The sequence below is a fragment of the Lygodium microphyllum genome, chromosome 8 (assembly GCF_053477565.2).
Source record: "Lygodium microphyllum isolate KBCC chromosome 8, Lygodium_microphyllum_v1.1.10, whole genome shotgun sequence".
Taxonomy (NCBI): Eukaryota; Viridiplantae; Streptophyta; class Polypodiopsida; order Schizaeales; family Lygodiaceae; genus Lygodium; species Lygodium microphyllum.
Genome location: NC_141142.1, coordinates 58,449,608 through 58,470,326, shown reverse-complemented (window position 1 = coordinate 58,470,326; position 20,719 = coordinate 58,449,608). Strand labels below are relative to the sequence as shown.

Genomic DNA, 20,719 nt, shown 5'->3' with positions numbered 1-20,719 from the left:
TGGCTGTAATTTTGTGAGTAATTTTCATTTTTAGCTTTAAGTGTTCATTCTCTTTTATATTAAATCTCGAAAACAAGCGAATATCATAATTGTTAAGCATACTACGTTGTTCGGGGTGTTTACACATGTTGCGGGTGCAAAGAAATACCTTGACATAGAAACTTAAATTAAAGTGTATGGAACACAATTAGGGTTAGGGTAACTTAGAGACAATGAACACTGTGGAAATCTAAATGAATGATTGAATACTAAACATACAATGCTCATGGAACAATCAAATCGTGCGGGAATGAAAACTGTATCTTGAACTCTTGTGTCTTGAGGATTGAGGCAGAGGTATTGAGTGGGAGAGTGTCGTACTCTTGACGGATTCCAAAATGTAGCAAGGCAGCCTCTAGATGTCAGGTAGAAGCAAATGTAGTGGGGTGTGATGTTTGATTAGAGTTGGACAAGCAGAGGAGAGAGAAAACTGCAAATGTTGGAAGCTAATGATGATGTGGCAGACTGACGGCATAAAAAACATAGGTATGATGATGTGGTAATTGACGGCAGTAAAGATGCAGGTATGATGATATGGCAGTCCAAAGAGCAACCATAGATTACAAATGCAGTAGTTCAGCATGTTGCTAGTTGTAGACGATGTGGTTGATTAGCAAATGCAATTGAAATGGATGTAGACTGCACGATGGATGTTGGAAACAGGTGCCTAATGGATATAGACAACAACGGGCAGCTTTGGTTGAGATATCCTCTTCAAACGGGGCATAAGCAACGAAGCTAGAGGGCTTGAAACTTACAAAAATGAGAGTGGGCTGAATATAGAGGAGCATGCCTATTTATAGAAAGTTTCAAGACCTTGTACCGCACACAATTTAAAAATTCTCTTGAATCGTGTACCATTTTAGGGTTTTCATTAATCAAGCTTTTTTAGGGCTGTTTAAGTGGTTGATTCAACATATAATACTTATGTTAGCTCAATAGTAGGTTCGGTATCACTTCCATCTTCTCCTCTTATATTTTGCTACATCATTGGCACATACCCTTATTTTTTTCTCCCTCCCACCCTCTCTTTACAAGTTTGCCACATTGATGCTATGGCCTCTTCACTGATAGAAGGACCAACCATTGGGTGCACCTCTTGCGGCAAGAACGGGTATACCATTGAGGATTGTAGTCATCGACCTTTGCTCCCTATCCCACCAAAGTATATGCGTTTTCTCCTTGCCACTCCTTGTGCCACCTCACCTTTAGACATAGATCATTTTGGGTGTTGTGGCTTTTTCGGTCACCAATTTCGTAGTTTGCTCCATTGAGAGACAATGGCTTTTGTGTACTGTCTTGTTAGTCCACTTGATTGAGAGATCATGGCTTTTTGACTCCTTTCTCTTCTTTGGCTACGCAGTTTGCTCCATTAAGAGATAGTGGCTGTTGCCCACTCATGGCTTCTCAGGAGCTATCTATTACCTCATGTCCCTTGTATTGCTCCATGGACATTGACTCCGATGTGGGCATCAAGGAGATTTTGTGTGATATCCCTCCCTTCCTCTACTTAGATTCAGAGGCCATCTTTGGGAACTACCTAGCTTCTGTTTCATTGGAGCCTCAGATACCTTCTTCGAGACCATTGGCGACGCTTCCTTCGTCATAGACTCTTTGGAGGCCATGATCTATGAGTTTCTTGCTCCCCTCTCTCTCTCTCTCTCTCTCTCAGGGGGATTCAGAGGGGGCTCATTCTTCTACTTCAGAGGGGGATCCCATTTCTTTGCTTCAAAGGGGATCCCTACTCATCTTGAGGTGCTCCCCACACCTTGTTGACAACCTTTTACCTTCTTGCGGTGGTTGACATCTCCATGCCATCTCACCCATTGATTTCCCTTCCCATTGGTGATACCCAAGTTCAAGGTAATTGTGAAATGTTTCACCCTTGAAACGTGTCACTCCTGAAACAATGCGTTTCACTGAACTTATTCTCTCTCTTTTTCACTCCTTTTTGGGCCTAAGAAGGGGTGTTGAGAAACCAAGTTGTTTAGTACATTTCTTCTCCTTCATTTCGATTTTGGTTTTCATTGACAGCCCCAAAAAAGCTGTTTGGGTGCCACTTGAGAGAGTTGGGGTGCCACTCAAGAGACTTCAGTGGGTGGCACTAGAGATAGTCTATGCCTGTAAATAGAGCATTGACTTTCCTCGTTCTTCCACTTGAAGATTCATTTCTTTTGACACTCTAGCACTCTCTTCCATATTCTTCTCTTCTTTCTCCATCCTCTCCGCTATTGTTCACACCTTGCGAGGACATTATGGCTAGTGGCTTTAGCATCCATCTCTACTTGGAGTTTTGCAGCCTACATCATCTAGTGTTAGCCCTCCTTACCTCGTGTCATCATTAGGCTTGCATTTGCAGTATTTTTAGGCCATCTATAGTGGGTTACACCCTCTTTATCAGCCCTACATCAAATATTTGCATTTTGTGTTTTCTTCACTCTTGAAGGGCTGCCTCGTAGTCACTTGTTTGCAGTCACTTACACTGAGAGATCTTCATCAAATATTCTTGTATTGTCTTCTCCAGCTAGTTGCCCAGCAGTTGCCTTGATAGCAACCATAATCTGGGAGAGATTCTAGCATCTCTGATAGCTCTTGAGGATTGCGTTTTGGTCCCTCTATAGCTGGCTGTCTTGTCTTTCACCATTTAGCATTACCTTCCACACCCTATTGCTCGGAGGACCGTGTTTCTCTCCCTCTATAGTGCAAGTTTCCTTTAGATACTGCCGCTTGATGAGACAGGATAGTGCAGTCATTTGCAAAGCTTCGGCTTAGTTGTATCTACTTGATTCATTTAGTAGTTGTGTTTTCTTTGAGTTTCTTCTTCTCTCAGTGTTTGCCATACACTGTTTCTCCATGCAAGCTCTACTGTCTCTTTGATATGGTATGAGTGCATATCCTTATGTCATTCTATTTTGACCCATGCTAGTTATGTAAATACTTCCATGTGACATGAGATGGATACGTCACTTTAAAAGAAGCAAAAGGCTTAGCATTACAAATTGCACTCACAAGTTGATGATGGTTAATTGCACAAGCAGAATTGAAGAGAAGGCAAAACTTTTGAAGTTGCATTGATACAAGAGGCTATACCATTTTTCAAGGTTTTATAACATCAGCACATGTTTTAACACGTGCTTGGATTTTGAATACGAATCATTTTGCCATGCATAGGTGATTTGGATGTGTTGATGTCCAATTTAAAGCTATGTAGGCCCTTTCCCTTCTAATCTTTAGAGGCCATGGGGTTGCCTCTAAATAGAGCTTGTAGTCTACTATTCAAATCACAAGACATCCCCTAATTTGATGATATAGCTTGAGGTCATTCTATTGGATGATTTTTTATGGGTTCTAAATGTAGTCACCTATCAGCTCATATAGAATGCGTTAGTAGGAGGAAGATACCATGATCAAATAATGTTACATGCAACAATGGAAATTAGTGATTGTCTACACACTCAATTGTCTAGTTTCCTTAGTCTAAATTGGATAAAGGTGCAACTATGTGATTCTTTATTTGGATATCCATCCATTTGATTAGATTTTTGAGCTTATCTATTAGTGAGGTGCGAGAGGTCCATACACAAATTTGTGTAGAGGCTTTGAATTCCTCTTTGTGAGCATGAAAACCTCTAAGGTATAGATGAATTAGTACACTTAGTGGGCTACTTACTGGCATAGATGAGTTTGGTTATGTTAGCAATTAGCATTTGGGCATGTCATATGTTGTATACCACTCTATGTGTGTTTAGTGTATGCCTTGTGAAAATATGTGCTGTCTAAAGGTGTAGGACATGGGACACCTTGATCGTTCCTTTTTGCATGTGTGAGAGGAAGCTTAATCGCATTGCATGTTGCTAGCGTGCTGTTGGATATCCCCTTTCAGCATGAGATGGCAGTCTTCAACATAACATTAAAGCAGACTCATGTTTGAGGAACATAGATGTCACGTGCTGAAAGCTTGCTGGTTGAGATGAGGTCTGAGCCCTCAAGGCATCTGCCACACTGTCATATTTGGTGTTTTTTTTTTTATTTTATTTACTGTTGGGGTTTGGGGGGGGGGCAAGGGAGCTTGTAGACAAGTGTCTCACCAAGTGAGTCTTTGGAAGAGCAGCTGGTATGTTTCAAAAATGATTCTGCACAATTGTTAGGTATAGTAGGAAATCCTGGATAGATTTGCCCTCTCCAAGCAAATGGTATGAAGCTGACCATAGAGGGTGATTAGTTTGCATGGTGGATGAAGGCTTGTACATGAGTTAGAGCTTGGGCCACACCTTTGGAGGTGTGCCACAAGAAGTAATTGCTAGTAAGACTTCTTTGGAGAAGCAAGGGAGAAGTGGCGCATATGCAAGAGCATCATTTGTCCCAAAGCATGGCATCCTCTTAAAAGCTGTCTTTGTCAAGGTAGAGGTGATAGTCACTGGGGTTAGGCAGCCAAACTAGAGACGATCAACACTCCAAGTGTGATAGTCAGGACCTTGGAGCTTTTCCTTTGTTAGAACTTAGTACATGGGGGTGCCATTAGGAAAATCTTGAAGATAATAATGAGGAAGTAGAGGGATATCTGGAGCCATTGAACCATCAAGAGCCCATGAAACAACATAAGGTTCAATAGTTAACAGTTCACAGTTCAAGAATGACCACCACACGCACAGACCAATGAGAATGGGTGCAATCAATGAATGGAGTTCAGTGGAGAAATTCTAAACAAATATAGAAGAACCCTCTCTGAAGGTCAAAAACACACATGGGCAGTGTAGAAAAGAGGAAACACAGGCAGTTATCATAGCAGCAGGTGAAAGCGACCCAAAACAGCCAAAAAAGGGTAAGAACAGGGTCGTAGAGGTCAGAGGAGGATGGCTCAATCTAGCCCACTGCTGTACAGCAGGCTGCCCATGAAAGAAGAAAGCCGAAGCATAAAGGAGCTGCAGCCACCAAAAAGCCTCAAACACAGTTGGGACACAATTTGCACCACCAAAACACAGACACCCAGCGCCATGGACTAGCATAAGCTAGACATCTTATACCATGTCAAAGTGTGGAATGGAAGTGGAGGTGCAAAACATAAGCACAAGAAAACTGGACACTAAATACACTGAACAGTGAAAGCAGAAATCAGAGATGACCAAGAACAGGCAATGAAATCCATAAATAAACACTAGAATACAGTGCATCTTCGATGACACAGCTCTCCAAGTCACTGGCAGCAGTGTTTGGGAGCTCCCTCTCAATGTTGGCCTTCTGCCTCTTTGGGTGGTATGCTCTCTCTTGTTTTATCGCCTTCAAAATCGTTGAGGGCATCATCAAGTGCCTTTTCATGATGGCCAAAGAGCAATCAAGTGACTTGGAGCTTGTAAGGCTCCTCTTTTGTCCCAATGCTCCCCTTTTCTCCCAATGCTCATGATATTGATTACATCCAAGCTTGGGTTTGTGGGAAGAGCTAAACTTGGTACAATGTTCGGAGAAATCAAAATTTCCAGTTTTTGGTGGCCAAAAGCTATGTGAAGTACACTTCTTGTTACCATCAGTAGGTTATTCTCAGTTTTGGTAAGTTACAGGTCCTGATTCCTTGGGGCTTTGCGCTTTCCAATTCAGATCGACGACTTCTTTTTTGATAGTGCTTTGGTGGTTGAGCTAGAGAGCGTTTATTTTCTGTTAATGACACAATGATGTCTGTGCACGTATAACTTTCCGTTACTAGAGCTTGTGCAGCTCATCAGTTATTTCAAATCTTTTGAGCAATCATTCAGCAGCATTGAGTGTTTTGTGTCCTTCATAAAAACAAGCAGCAAAATGTTGAACAAAGGGAATAGTATAACAAATCCTTGTTAATGTTTTCTGTTTATCCATGGGCAGGGAGTAATGGACATACCTTTATGTGGACAGCGTTTCAGGAAAGTTCAAAGAGCAACTTTGTTTTCAACATCTGAAGTTGATCCAGTGGTTAGTTGACTCTCTCACAATATTCAAATGTAACATTCTGCATTGTTGCTTAAGATGGACCTCTTGCAATGCCCTTATGTTGATTACCTTGGCACATGCTAAATGAATAAAAAGGGGTGCCTGCTGTTTAGAGTATTCTCTTTTACTGTCTAGATACAGATTTGGAACTGCTTGTATGGTTCATGAAAAAATGGTTTTGTGCCACCATCCTTCTGGTAAAGAAAGATTCATGTTGTTTTTTTCTGGAGTTAAAAACAAAACAGGTTCAAATTGATGTTTGTACAATATTTGAATGAATGTTTTATTTAAGCAGTTCATCAGAGAAACTTCGAAAAACAGAAGACAAAATTATGCAGATGTTATTGACCCAGCATATCCTTTTTCCAACCAGACTTCCTCTTTGGATGCAGTCTTTTTTTTTAGGGTGGGTTTTGGGTGTTCTTGAGAAAGCGGAGAGGACATGTCAATCTGTTTATGCTTCATATCTGTATAGGTCATCTGTATCCAAATAACCGAGCATGATAAACTATGAACCATAGGATGTGCATCATATCTTCTATTTGTCTTCATGCAATTGTCAAGCATTTGGAGATAATTGCAATGCCCATGCCATGTAATGCTGTACAGCTCTGGAAATGTATTCCGGTAAGCCAAGGGGTGAACCATTGAAGACAAATTATATTGTATATTATACTGTAGCCATTTGATAGAAATATTCAAAACTATAAATCCTGAGTTTTGTGACAATGTTATAGTGGTTCCCTAAATTCATGAAAGAACTAATGTACAAACTTTATTTTCACGTGCACACAATGGATAGAGGCAGATCTTGCAACCCAATGGAGAGGAAACAAATACTTGGTAATGTTGAGACATACAACGATGACACATACATGAATAAGGGACAAGTCTAGGTGTGTCATTGTGCCCGAAACTAAAGTGGGTGTGACCAAAATGGAGCTGGACACAATATTTCAACACTTTTGCTCAATGACATTTTCGGAACAAAAGAGAGGAGTGCCCAAATGAAGCTAAGAAGAGAGCAAACTTGGTGGGACAAAAAAGGCCCTTCCAAAGTGCTAAGTGGATGTGATCAAATTGGAGTTGAAGTTTGGACACAATATTTCAACACTTTGCTTGCCAACATTTTGGGAGACAAGTGCCAAATGAAGTTAGAGAAGAGAGCAAAATTGGTGGGGTGAAGTGTACTCTCAAACCCCTAAGTGGGTGGGAGTTCATTCCCAACTGTAGATAGTAGCGAAATAGGGCTTCTTTGACCTAAACCCTTGGTGAAGATCATTATTCACAATTTCCCAGGTTAAGGATAACTTGAGATGTACCCATGTGGTTTGTATACTTGTACTGATCATTCTCATGCTTTGAGTTAAGGATTCCATTACCCGTTTTTGATTCATTTTGAGTTCTTGTGTTATTTATTTTTACTGTTCATCCTCTCAATATTCAGCTTTGTGTTTTCTTGTTTGCGCTTCTTTGCTCATTCTCATAGTATAACTGTGGTAACCATGAAATGCGTTTCACTAATGAAATGTTTCAGTATGCAGCATTTGGCCTCATTGTTTCATTCGAAGGGAAACATTTTTCATTTTAAGAATTGCTGAATATATATGTATTTTAGATGTGTTATTCTGCCTTTTATGTGTAGTTTCACTTAAGACCTGCCCAGGGCCAAAATGTTTCATGCTGAAATGCAATGTTTTTGGGGTGGAATGTTTCATGATCACATGTGTAGGTATGTAGCCAAAAGCAGGGAGATAATTCCAAATCTCAGCAAACTAGAACTTTTCAATGATTTTATAGGGAAAGATCTTAACTGTGGCTGTTGATACTTTGTGTATCATGCTGAATACCATTTGATGGGAGACAAGTACATTTCAAATTCAAATTGAACTTGAGTCTTCCAAGAATAAGATATTGATTTGAGGATATTCCTGGTCATTTGATGCCACTTTGCAAATAGTAAACTGTGAAACATATGTCAGCAAGTTGATAAGATGTATAGACATTCTCACAAAAATTTCTGAAATCTTGAATAAACATTTCATCTCAGCTGGTTCAGCAGAGACATGGTTAGTGAAACCAAACTATGTTGTGCCAGATTAGATCATTTCATACATCATTTAATGCACGAGTTCTAAAGTTTTACAACTGTGTCTGTTCTGGAGGATTAGTTGGATTGCGCCTTGATGTAATGGCGACCTTGCATTCTCATGTTCAAAATTTGGGAGCACATGTGTGCCTTAGGTCCTTGTCCTAACTTCCAGCAGTCTTTGAAACACAGACTGCAGGGAGCCGTTGACATTGCCTGTTTTGATTTCTCAAACTAACTCTTGCAAATGTTGATAGAACATTACCTTGATGGTGTCATGGTGTGTTTGCAGCTCAATGACAGGCTTGAACAGTGGCCACATTTAAAGGAACTGGTTTACTGCTATAGGGCTGACTGGTTGAAGGATGGAAGCAAGTATGGTCATTATGAGAGTATACCTCCCCCGTTGTTTTCAAATCAGATTTTTGAAGGTCCAGATACAGATATTGAAACAGGTAAACTTTGCTTTTAAGAGCAATGGCCAATTCATGACCTTTCGTGCATTTGGCTGTTTCTGAGGGAGTAGTTTCATTATTTGGAGACTTGTACTTGGCTTTCTTTGTTGGTATGGTATAAAGTACGTTTGACCATTTTGCTGGTGTGCATTAATCAGAGATACAACTTGCAACATTACGACAAGGAAGATCTGGGGATGCCGATGATGAAGAACCCAGTACATCAGGCAGGCAGTCCAGTCATTCGAGTGTATCTGACCTGACACAGACTAGAACTTTTTGGAAGGTTTGTTTTACAGGATTATCTTGTTGTCATGTTTGCTTACTGTCTTAAACTTATTGATGACCACCAACTGTGAAGTGCTGGTGATAGATATTATCTGGTCGTGATTCAACTAAAGTGAAATAGTTAACTTTGATCAAAAAGATCACCTTGACCTTTATGGGCTTTATGAAATTCAAATGCCTTTTGAATATTTCGCTGTAGAATGCATACAGGAGTTCTTTTCTTGTCTGTGGTAAGAGTTGGAACCCAAACTTGGATGTGATCAGGCTTTGTCTGGTTCTGTGCTTCATACAAAAGCATTCCTGTTTTACCTGTTTGTTTGGCAGTCAGGTGTCTTGTTTTGTGCTTTAAAATATTTTATCCATCTGTCACATCATTTTCATTAGCCTTTTTGTTTCCCCAGCATTTAGGGGTGGCACCACTTCCTTGCTACGAGCCAGTTTTCGATTGGAATACAGAGAGGTCAACTATAGCTGGACAGAGAGCACAGGAGATACCTTCTGTCCTTTTATGCAGGTGTGATGTTCACAAAGCCTTGCTTCCTTTTTCCTTTCTATCATAGAATTTCTCGAGTCTTGTGTCTTTGTACATAAATTATCAGCTAACCATATACAATTCTTTTTGCTACAGTGGTGTTAAAGTTTCTGTCAAAGTTCTGTCATTCGTACTTCAGGCAGGTTTTGTTGGTAAGTGATGCTGTTATCCTTTCATGTCTGCACTTAGTAGGTATTGCAAGAATCATATGCTTAGTCTTTTTTAAAGAAAGAAATGTTAGCTCTATCAAAAATAGACCTTAGCGAAAGAGCTTGAACATTTGTACCGGACATCTTCTTGCAGAACCCTTCTATGGAACAATATGCTTATATCATAGAGAGAGACGCGAAAAGCTCTCAGAAGATTTCCACTTTCAGTTTTTACCTAATGAGTTTCAACAGGTAACAAAAGTTCCTGGAATTGCAATATATCTGGGCAAAATTTGGTTATTGAGTACTTCAAATGCCATTGACTACATTATAGTCTTGTAGTCAAATGCTTTTACTATTTCATTGCCTTAAGCCAAATTTTGCCAGGAGACCACAACTTTCCAGCGCCGAGTAATTTTCCATCTGGATTCTCCTTCTCCTTCAATTTGTATGCTCATTCAGCTCGAAAAGCATGCTACGGAAGAAGATGGTGGCACGTCATCAGTGTATTCACGCAAAGAACCAGTGAGTTTTTGTGTATACAGGTGGGCTCACCTGATACCATGAACATGTGCATGCAGGGGAATTATTTGTGGTGGTTTACATGTAATTACCTCTGAATTTCCAACAGGAATTGTTTAAGAGTATGAATATGCATTTGGGGGTTTTATTGCCATGGGTTCTAGTGCAACATCCAGTTAGGACTGTGTCAGCCTTATGGTTTTGACTTCAAGCTCTCAAGAATTTGAATGCCATTGGGATCTTCAGAATGGTCTTATTGCTATTGCTAATCAGGATAATGTCTCCCATCATCAACAGTTGCAAGTGAGTAAGTTTAGCTCACAGGAAGCACCCTTTCAGGCAATTTTGGGATATGTGAAAATTGAGTGAGCTAGAAAAGTTTTGTCTTTTGGGTGATAGCACACTTTCTTCATATGAACAAAAACAAATTGTTCTAGTATTTTTGTTCACTCTATACTGCTAGTGATGGGATTTAGTTTCTTACAGTGACCTGTTGTGGTTGTATTGCACACTTCATGGTTTAATGAGGTATATTGAGTTATTGGTTCTGTCCACATCTAACAAGGGTTCCACATGCTGGGTTTTTCATGCTCCATTAATGTGGCCGCACCACTTTTGCTACCTATGACCAACTTGATGCATACAAGTGCTTCTTCCATCGGTTTACTCTGTGTGGCATGTTGCTTGCTGCAAATTTTTTTCAAATCTGTATTTATCTGTTTGGTATTTATGCTTATCCCTGCATTTATGTCTACAGGTGCACCTATCTGAAAGAGAGAAGCAAAAAATAAAAGTATGGGCCCAGATGATGCCTTATAAAGAGCCTTTTGCATGGGCTGCAGTTCCCTTGTTTGATAACAGCATCCCTACTGGTGTGGGTGGATTTGGTTCCCCCAGCAGTCCTTTGCCTCCTGGAATTGACATGATTGGTAGAACACTTTCAGAGGGACGAATCACCCATGATCATGTTGGCACCCCTGTGATAATTGAGATTCCAGGTTTAAATCGGGTGAAAGAGAACTATACTGAGGAGTCATTGCAGGTTTCCTCTTCTATCTATCTAGTCGAGTCTTTTAATTAAATGGAATGAGTCAATGCTTATGGCTTCAAGACAAGCTGTTGTGTGTCAGATAGATATGCTTGAGAATGGCTTTGTAATATCAACTTTTGAAGAAGATATGATCTATTTCCCAAACTTCCAAACAGACATTCTAGTACAAGATACCAAACTACTACTAAAATTCAGAATTGAGCTTGCGGTTTGTAGCAGAAATGTTGTGAGTTGTACTGCGTTTGCCTACCAAAATGCTGCATCTAGAAGCAGAAGCTTGTTTTGAACAAGACAACTGTCAGATGCTTGGTTTCTATTCACTCTGCAAGTATGATACACCAATGAATTGGCAGATTTTTGTTGGTCTTCATTTCAAAGAGCAGCCATGTCAAGGCTAACAATTGAAATTTAAAGATTTCAGTCAGACATGCTTTTTTTTTGCTGCTCTATGTTGTTCCATATGAGAGTATGATACCTAATGGTTGATTAGCAGTCTCAAAGTTGATGACATCCCCATACTGGTTTGATAAGGATGAGTTTTCTCACTTTGGCCAAGTTGCTGACAAATAGGGAGAAATGTTGATTTTGCGAAACATTCAAAGTTGCCGTACTATGCAGTTTAAACTCCACCAGTGTTCACCTAAGCTGTGGCATTTAGAAGTGTGGTAGTAGAAATTTGTCTGCTTTGAAGATGGCTGAAGTAGGAACATGCAATTTTGGAGGAATTGTGTTTGAACATTGAGAGCTTTCAATATTCCATTTTTTGGAATACAATTGTTTAACTATTGCAATATTTCTGTTGTTGTTAATGACGGAAACTTGTTTTATGGAATTTCTCTCTTGCATTCCTCTATTGGAGGCTTAATTTTGCATATAAGAGATTATACATTTTGCAGGATCCCAAAAGAAAGGTTCATAAACCTGTGAAAGCAACACTGCGCTTGGAGGTAGAGAGGCTTCCTATGGAGTATTTGGATGCTGATACATTGTCTGAGTGTAGCAGTCTAAGCAACGGGTCAGCTGAGAATTGTGAGCGCTATGGTGATGTCAAAGCTTATGGAAATGGAAGTCGTGGTTCTCAACGTGGGATTTACAATCAGTCAAAGTGGATTGCTGCTGATGCAAGAGATATAGATAGATCTGGTACCTCTAGGGGTTTAAATGGGGAATATGGAAGTACTGATGTAAGTTCTATTTGGCTAGTTGCTAATGCTTTAAGAAAGAACATTTAAAAAGGAGAGAGTAGTATGTTTACCCAGAAAGCATGAGTTAAAACATGCAAACGTGGAGGGTGCCGTCTAAAAGGATTTTAATGTGCTATTTTACAGTTCCGTGCATTGGATTTTCGAATCTTCTCAAGGAATGAGCCTTTTGCCCAACTCTTGCACTGTCTTTATGTTTATCCCCAGTGTGTTAATCTCAGTCGCAAGCGCAATCTTTTTATTCGAATTGAGCTTCGGAAAGATGATTCTGATATTCGTAAACCACCACTTGAGGTACGCGTATGTCTAGATTGGTTCTCAAGGAGGTGTAGTTTCTGTTCCGATAGGATATTAAAAGAAGTGTGGGGTGGTTGTTGATGAAACATGATGAGCAGGGTGAACGGCATACTTGTTGCAGGCTATTTATCCAAGAGATGGTGGGCCGATGTTAAAGTGGGCTCATTCTCAAGTGTCAGTCAATGCTCGCACAGCAAACTATCATGATGAATTCAAAGTTCGGTTACCTGCTATACTGACTGCTCAACATCACCTTTTATTTACCTTCTTCCATGTGGATCTTGCCATGAAGCTTGAGGCACCAAAACCGGTATCCGCTCATTTTACATCGTTAGTTCTGTCAATCAACTTTCTGCTCCACTTGTTCAGGTGTGAACAGGCAGTATTTTGATTTGTAGAGATCTGACATGCAGGTGATTATCTTCTGCAGGTGGTCCTAGGATATTCAGTGCTGCCTTTATCCATGAATGCACAGTAAGGATTCTCCAGCATATCTTGAACTTCACAAAATCTTGATAATAATAGTGTATACACAGAATGCAAAATATGCATCATTAACCTTGTGGATTGCCAGAGTATCATCTCATGTTCAAGCTCAGCTGCTCTAATTTTAAGACCTCTATCATTGAATATGGTTTGGTTTTGTAAAGTCTGTACCAGTTTAAAGGATGAGTTAGAACCGTTTTATCAACAATACTGCTCTCCTGTGTGCTGATGCAAGGCTTGTGTGTTGTAACGTATGGAGGCTAATTTTGGTAACCATGGCCTTCCAGATTATGATGCATTGTTAATTGAAATAACATGTGTCACTGTGTCTGTTTTTTGGGAGGAAGCAATTACTTCAATAGACATTAGAAGTGGATGTTTCGATGTGCTTCGATTTTTGCAAACAAGCATTGTGTAGTTGGCATGCATCTCTGGTAGGGAAATATACTAGTTATTCCTATTTTGCATGGAGCTGACATTTCTGTTTCACTTACTCTTTTAAGTACCAGTGGTGTGTAGTTGACAGTATGCCACAAAGTATTTGCATGCTTCTGAATCTGCACAAGAGAAATGATATGGCGGCAAAATTTCTTCAGAAAATTAGCACTTAGTGTTTGTAGAGGGCTGAGGCAATGGCCAGCAAGCATGTTGCAGGCTCTAATCCACCAACTTGTGTTGATGATCCAAAGGAGGAATACGGGAAACAACATCGAAGGCTCTTGATCTTGCGCTGTTTCGGTTGATAAGGTGTGCTCAGACCATAGCCAGTAAAACTAGCCACAAAGGAAAGCACATAAACTTGGCCATTAGCCACATCTTGTAGGGTAGTGATACCTCTTTTTAGAGGGAAATATACTCTCCTTGGCTCTTGGACGTTCAGAGGTTTGTTGAAGACTCTGCTCCAATGAATGCTTTCTAGACACAAGGAATTTGCTTGTATGTTTGTTGACGAGGACATTTGGAATGTACAAAGGCTTTTCCAACTGGGAATTATTGTTGTAGAAAATGGACATCTAGGTATTTGGCCTCGAAAGTGACTGAAAATAGCTCCCAAATCAGTGATTGTCCAATGACCAAAGGCAGCCAATGATATATGTGTGCAGATTGCATCAAGCATAATAGACCATGGTTGTTTCAAGTGCAGAAACTTTAATACTGCTGTGCTTTCCTTGCCAACACATGCTATTGGATATTCAACCCACCATGCATTTTGGGAGGACACAGCTTAGCAAAAGCCATCAATCTGAGTGCCTTCTTGTGAGTTTTAGTTCTTCATAAAATCTCCAATACTTGCTTTGTTCCAAATAATGAATGAGAGAAAGAACTGGTAGGCCAATTCAAAGACACACATGAAGCGGCACGGTTGACAATTTCTAGTAATCTGATTTTTGGTGCTTTCTTTTTTGAACTGTGAGATGTCACTCACTGGATAACCCAAATGCTGAACCACATGGCCTTTAGGAGTCGTCTCAGTAGGGTTATGTGTGCAGGTGAGCGCATGCACTCGCTGATGTTTTGAGAAAAAAGCAAGCATAGATAAGGCAGTTCGGACCATAGTTTTTTCATAGGGAATCAAGCATCAAACACAAACACATAAGAAAGTATGATTCGAACACTGGACCTGAATCATACATGACCCTAATTTTAAGACATATTGTAACCAATTATGAGAAAAGTACTAAACTTATAAGCATCTTCAAGCAGCTTCATGCAGGCTGAAGTCAATCGTTTTCACTCAAGAAAAGCAATTTGCAGGCTGTGCACACTCACAAACTAGAAAATGGAAGAAAGCGACCAAAAACAAAAAGCAGCAAAAATTGGCAAGTCTGAAATGCTGATTTCAGACTTCTGTTTTTCAGGCGTTTGAACTTTGCAGACATTTGATATGTTTTTTGTACACGTTTGAAAATAACTATGGTTTGGACAACATCCAAGTACTGTGTATGTGAAGACAAAGAATGCATTAAAATTTTTTCTTGTCCAATATCTCATCACCCAGAACATGGGAATTTATTTGCCCATAGCTTGCTTATATAAGCTTTCTACCATTTGGTTGGCTTATGTAAGTTCCATATAAGACTTGCATGATCACCCATTGAAGGGTGTTGAACTATCAATCTATAAATATTTTCAGGCGATTTGATTTCCGGCAACATTGCTTGGTTACATATGGATTGCGAGGTGTAGCCAGGTCATTGATATTCATGATGTATCCATTGGGGAGTCTTTATCAAGGATTTGGATAGAGATAGTCCACACTCTTTGTTGGAGATGGGAGAGGATGCAGGGCAGCTTTGAGAGGATGAGGAAAAAAAGAGAGGCTTTCTTGCAGATTTGGTATTCATACACCTTCTTTCGTACCATCCCTTAGATGGTCTGGCATGGTTTTGCATTTTAGCCCACCAGATTGGTTGTTCACACAACCATGGTATATTTGATGTACTTAGTTACTCTTCATAGAGTTCCTTATACTTTGTATTTACCTCAAAGGGGTTTTCTCTGAGGTGTTCTTAATAGAATTTTCTTTATTGGTGAAGAAAATATTTTCAGGCAAGATTTGTGGAACTGTACTGAAGAAGGGGTCATGGAGTCAATTCTTAAGAGGAAATTGACCTTGAATATGGTCTTGGCCTAGATCATTGGGAACCCTTTGGAAAGGTTGCATGTATATCTGCATCAAATGCCATTGTAGTGCAACTTCCTACTTTGTAATCATTCCAGAGTTTGGGGTGTTGAAAGCTTCCCTTGGTTCTTAGTTAATGGGTCAGTCATCTTCAAGAATGGAGAGCCGCATGACAAGTGTGTGGATTGAGGTACCCCAAGCAGGAGCATTTATGGTTCAGTCCTGGACTGGGCAGCAGGATACTATAGTGATATGGAGCATAGGAGTCTGCATGATTGCATATGGCTAGAGTGTAGCATGGATTTGCTGTTGGGAGGCTTTACCTTTGGATACATCATTCTTAATCTTACCGGGTAACTGCGTTTAACCTATCTTTATTGTGGAGCATTTTTTCATTGTGTGAAATGAGGAAGTCTTGAGGGGGTAAATCCTGCTAATGGGCTGTGACATCCTCCTTGTGTTCCCCCTCGGTTGCAAACTGAGTGAACCGTCGCTTAATAAGGAACATGCTGCTCTCCTTGACTAAATCATGGCTTGCTGTCAAGTGCAAACATAATATATGTGTCTGTGTTTTTATGGTTCTCTTATGTATGTGGATTTGTTTAGGTGTGTGTGCCTATATCTGTCATCCGTCTTTCATCACAGTCTTGATTATTGATGGGCAAGTTTATGATTGAGTAGTTCATATGTTCCATCTTCATTTGCTTTCTGTAATGTTCCTATCTTGTCTCATCTGTTGTGGCTGAAAAGGGTTTTGCGGTCAGAGGTCAACTTTCCAATAATAAGGGAGCTTCTACCACACTATCTGCAGGAAAACATAAAGGTCACATAACAGTGTTTACTTAGTAAATGGTCGAGATTTCTTTGGAAATGAGTTGTGCATGATCTGGTGTATATACCTGTGTTTTACATCCACAGGAAAGGTTAGATCATGCAGAAGATGGGCGGTCTGTTTTCAAATTACGCTTGCGGCTTTGCTCTTCTTTATACCCTACAAATGAGCGGATTAGGGATTTTTTTATGGAGTATGATCGCCATGTCTTACAAACAAGCCCGCCATGGGGTTCTGAACTTCTGGAGGTTTGATAGTTTTTGCTCTTTTGAATCATTCTATGACATATACTGTTAATCTCATCACCATATCTTGAAGGTTTTCTTTGTCTACTGTTCAGTTAAGAATGTAGGAAATACTGAGCTGTTGTTGAACTCGACCTGCTATACTGATTGGTCCATTGCAGATATGAATTTCGAAACAGGAAGTTTCATAAATGGCTTTACTGTTCTATATCTTCACTAGGTGGTCTGTTTGGAACATTCTGTTGTGTTACTCAGGACTTGGTTTAGTGAACATGCAGAGTTCAGAAACTTGATCAAGCTGATGCTGCTTATGCAAAAAAATGTCTTTGATGTCTTCTACCATGGTCATCCGTATGTGAGCTGGACAGTCATCTAGTCAATACTTGTGTTGTGGGAAGTGACTTTCAAGCCTATTCCTTTCACCTGGTTTACCTTTAGTGCTGAAATAAAGATGAAAGATGAGGAAGTACTAGCACACCGTTGTCTGGCTCACAATCTTTCATACAGCATGTACAAAAGACAGGGAGAGGAATGTGAGCTTTCTTATTTGTTAGATTGCTGTGTACCAGCATTCTTGAAGATGTTAAAGAGCATGTTGAAAGTTCAAAACTGAATGTAGGGGGATTCGTGTCCAAATCTGATATTTGCTCCTGATTTATGATTATTTTCAATACCTTCCTAGGGAGATGCTTCCAGTGAGAAAGATGAGCTTACTAGGATGTCCCATCTTAATTATTTGCAGGTGACACCTGGCTAATATTCTAACATGCTAATAGACATTAAACATGGGATGCTTCAAAAATAGGGGGACATAGATGTCTGGTTTTGTTCATTTTTGCAGAAACAAGAGCAAATCGATTTTCTTGATTCCACCTCTGTTTGAGCACGTGCATTTGCAGATTATGTGCCTTTCTAAGTTGCTCTTCTTTCTTCATTTTTTAGATAAAGTGCACGATCTGATAAGTCTTCTAGATGCGTTTTAGATTAGTATGCCTCTTGGGACATTTGTTACATTGGGGTACAAGAAAATTCCTGGAACATAAAATGTTGTAGAATAGAGCTCCTTATTGACCTTACTTCATAATAAATTTACAGTCCAAACTGCGGTTTGAAATTTGTGACTTCACATGGTTGTTAATGCAAATAGTTACTCGCACCCTTGGTTTTCAACGCAACAGTTGTACTGTTTTGATGTACAGGCAATCAACAGCTTGAAGAATGTGGACTCAACAGCAATGTTACAGTTCTTACAACCAATCCTTAATATGCTTCTACAGCTCATTGGCGACGGTGGAGAGACTTTGCAAGTCTGTATTGTTTTGTTTGCTTTTATTTGTCTGTTGAAAGTGTTAAAAATTCCTTTTGATCCTAAATATGCGATGTTTTTGATATGTCTTTGTTAACTAGTGCTTGTTATGTCTTGAAGTCTAGTTTTTATTGCATCCACATTTACCTATTCACTAGCACACTAAATGTCTCAGTCATAATATATGCTATCAGTTGTTAATTGTTGAACAAGAGCATATTGGTAGTTGCAGAAGGCATGCTATGACTCTAAAGATGATTTCAGACTCGCTGAAGGTGTATCATTTAACATGGTTTTTCACTAAGGAATTGTGTGCTCTGTGCTATGCACAGATCATTGAGTATATGCCATCTGGTACTTACAGTTACAGTTGAAATAACATAGTCAATCATAAGTGGCTGTGCATGACCTCAGGTTTCTTGGTAGTTATTGGGGAGAAAAAAGGAGGCTGCTTCTGTCGGGGTCTCTATGAAGTGCTGATGTGTGCACTTCAAATCTTTCCAGAGGGCTCTCTAGCATATGTTAGTTTATGTAAATGACAAGGTTGATATGATCCAGATTGTCCGTCATCTTGACATCCTAATCTCCTTTTGAGGTCAGGAACTTTGCTGACTATTAGCTCGATACACTTATGTCAGTGGCTTCTATTCAGCATATGCATGCCAGTGTTTTAAACTGGCCTAGTTATATGATGACTGAAAGCAAAATAAAGTGTGGAAACTTAGACCATATGAAGTATTGAAAGCAACATAAAGTGTGGAAATTTAGACCAATTTCTATTCCATCTACTTGGAGACATGCTGCGTCAGTTTTCATGTGTGTAGTGCACATGATCTAGTTGCCCTTAAAGATAGTTTTCCTTAAAGCACACCAGCTGATACAGGCTATACAACTGGTAGAATAGAGCCAACTTTCTAGATCCCTTACCCAAAAAGCTGACCCAATCCTTGTCTTTGGAATGGCATCAGAGAAAGTCATCTGACTTGAGGGTACTCGACACAGCCGAGGTTTTTCAAATATTTAGTATCTGGCATGTGCTTTTTTATTTTCCTTTGGTAAAACTTTTCTTATTTATTATATCAATGTTCGAAGGTAAGTCAGTTTAGTGTGAACATAATGAACGCCAGAAACATAAAAAAAGACAGAGTATTGGTTTTGGTAAATATCTTGAGGTCTGTGGCAGTCCTACAGTGACTGCTGCAAAGATTGTTTGAAGACTGTCAGAATATCGATGGTAATGTCACTGAAGACCACATGTTTATGGGATTTCAAATGGTCAAATGTGTCCAAAATCTGATTTAGGCAGAAAATTGGGTAGATACCTTGAACAGAGTAGGAATATAGATTGCTTGAAGACTGTAAAAGTATCAATGGTAATGTCACCAAAGACCACATGTCTATGGGATTTCAAAGGGTCCAATGTGCTCGTGCCATAAATCTGATTTAGGCAGAAAATTGGGTATATACTCTCAACAGAGTAGGAGTAACCAACAACCAAAAGTGTTTCCTGAAACGATGAGAGGGGAAACACACCCTTAAATACCCAAAATTCTATCTATCAAATTACAGAAATAAGGGCAACGTCAGAGAATGCATGGAACTATTTCAATTGGAGCAGTACAATGTGTACAAATACAAGTTTCAATTCTTCCTTGAGCAAGTATAGTTCCTGAAGGAAAAACCCTAGACAAGTGCCTCCAAACTTTTCTTCCACTCCAATGGCTAATCCAAACACCATAGCAAATTAGCATGATGGCAAAGGTAAGATGTCGAGAAATAGATATAATAAACAATCTCGGGACCAAAGGTATGACAGACAATGAAGTATGTTGCAAGCTCGAATTATCTAGCCTACAAACTAAAGCAAGATGAGGAACGGGTCCCACACTGTGGGACACGTAGATTGGCCGAGCTGGACCACTCAATCAATCTCCCTTGTGCAGGTCCCTCACTGTAGGACATGTAGATGCCAAGCTGGACCACTCAATCAATATCCCTTGTGTAGAGGTAGACTAGTCCTGTGCTGAGACCTCCTCAGTATTTGTCCCAGATGCACAGTGAGACTGTTTTGAGGTCGCTTGGGTATTCTAGTGAAGAAATTTGTAAGCTGTCTTTGTAAGGTGAAACATGGGTTTTGGGGGGGGGCGGGGGGGAGGCATGTGGGGAGGGAGGGAGGGAGAGAAGGGAGGGAGGGAGATTAATTATTTGAATTCTACCAGGTTGCAGCTTTTCGTGCTATGGTCAACGTATTGACTAGGTAGCTTTTGTCATTCTTTAATTCCATCTTTTGGGTTGCCAAAGTATTTTGAGGTCATGATTGTATTGTTCTTGGTCTGGAATTTGTAAGGTCATATCTATAACTAAGGCATTACCAAGTTGCTTTGTTGAGTGTACTTACTCTTAAAGTCTCAAAAACATAGTCTAGCTACAAAAGTTTGAGTGAAGTGTGCACCCCTTAGTACATAGCCGAGGCTTACATTGTGGCATTTGCTGTGGCATCACTTTTGTTGTTAGGGTTAATGTTTATACCCTAACTGTAATCCCAATGATGGGACTGTGAAAGTTTGTCTGTGAGCTGTCCGCTAAACTTCAGCCCCAGCAAGTGAGGTCGATTATTGTTGATAAAACAGCTTTGCATTTATACG

General features: G+C 39.9%; 1 protein-coding gene across 5 annotated transcripts in view; it reads left to right on the top strand.

Moving 5' to 3' along the window:
• SPK1 (guanyl-nucleotide exchange factor) overlaps window positions 1-20,719 on the top strand; it is a 109,587-nt gene that overhangs the window by 10,262 nt on the left and 78,606 nt on the right. For all 5 annotated transcript variants that reach the window (XM_087682970.1, XM_087682969.1, XM_087682967.1 and 2 more), the window contains 16 exons: window positions 5,893-5,979; window positions 8,379-8,541; window positions 8,700-8,827; window positions 9,231-9,343; window positions 9,458-9,513; window positions 9,665-9,762; window positions 9,898-10,035; window positions 10,790-11,074; window positions 11,980-12,267; window positions 12,412-12,579; window positions 12,704-12,892; window positions 13,013-13,056; window positions 16,442-16,514; window positions 16,610-16,771; window positions 17,968-18,075; window positions 20,294-20,331. In XM_087682970.1, the coding sequence (XP_087539096.1) occupies window positions 5,899-5,979; window positions 8,379-8,541; window positions 8,700-8,827; window positions 9,231-9,343; window positions 9,458-9,513; window positions 9,665-9,762; window positions 9,898-10,035; window positions 10,790-11,074; window positions 11,980-12,267; window positions 12,412-12,579; window positions 12,704-12,892; window positions 13,013-13,056; window positions 16,442-16,514; window positions 16,610-16,771; window positions 17,968-18,075; window positions 20,294-20,331 (2,132 nt within the window). In that variant the 5' untranslated portion in view covers window positions 5,893-5,898. The remainder of the gene's footprint in view (window positions 1-5,892; window positions 5,980-8,378; window positions 8,542-8,699; window positions 8,828-9,230; window positions 9,344-9,457; window positions 9,514-9,664; window positions 9,763-9,897; window positions 10,036-10,789; window positions 11,075-11,979; window positions 12,268-12,411; window positions 12,580-12,703; window positions 12,893-13,012; window positions 13,057-16,441; window positions 16,515-16,609; window positions 16,772-17,967; window positions 18,076-20,293; window positions 20,332-20,719) is intronic.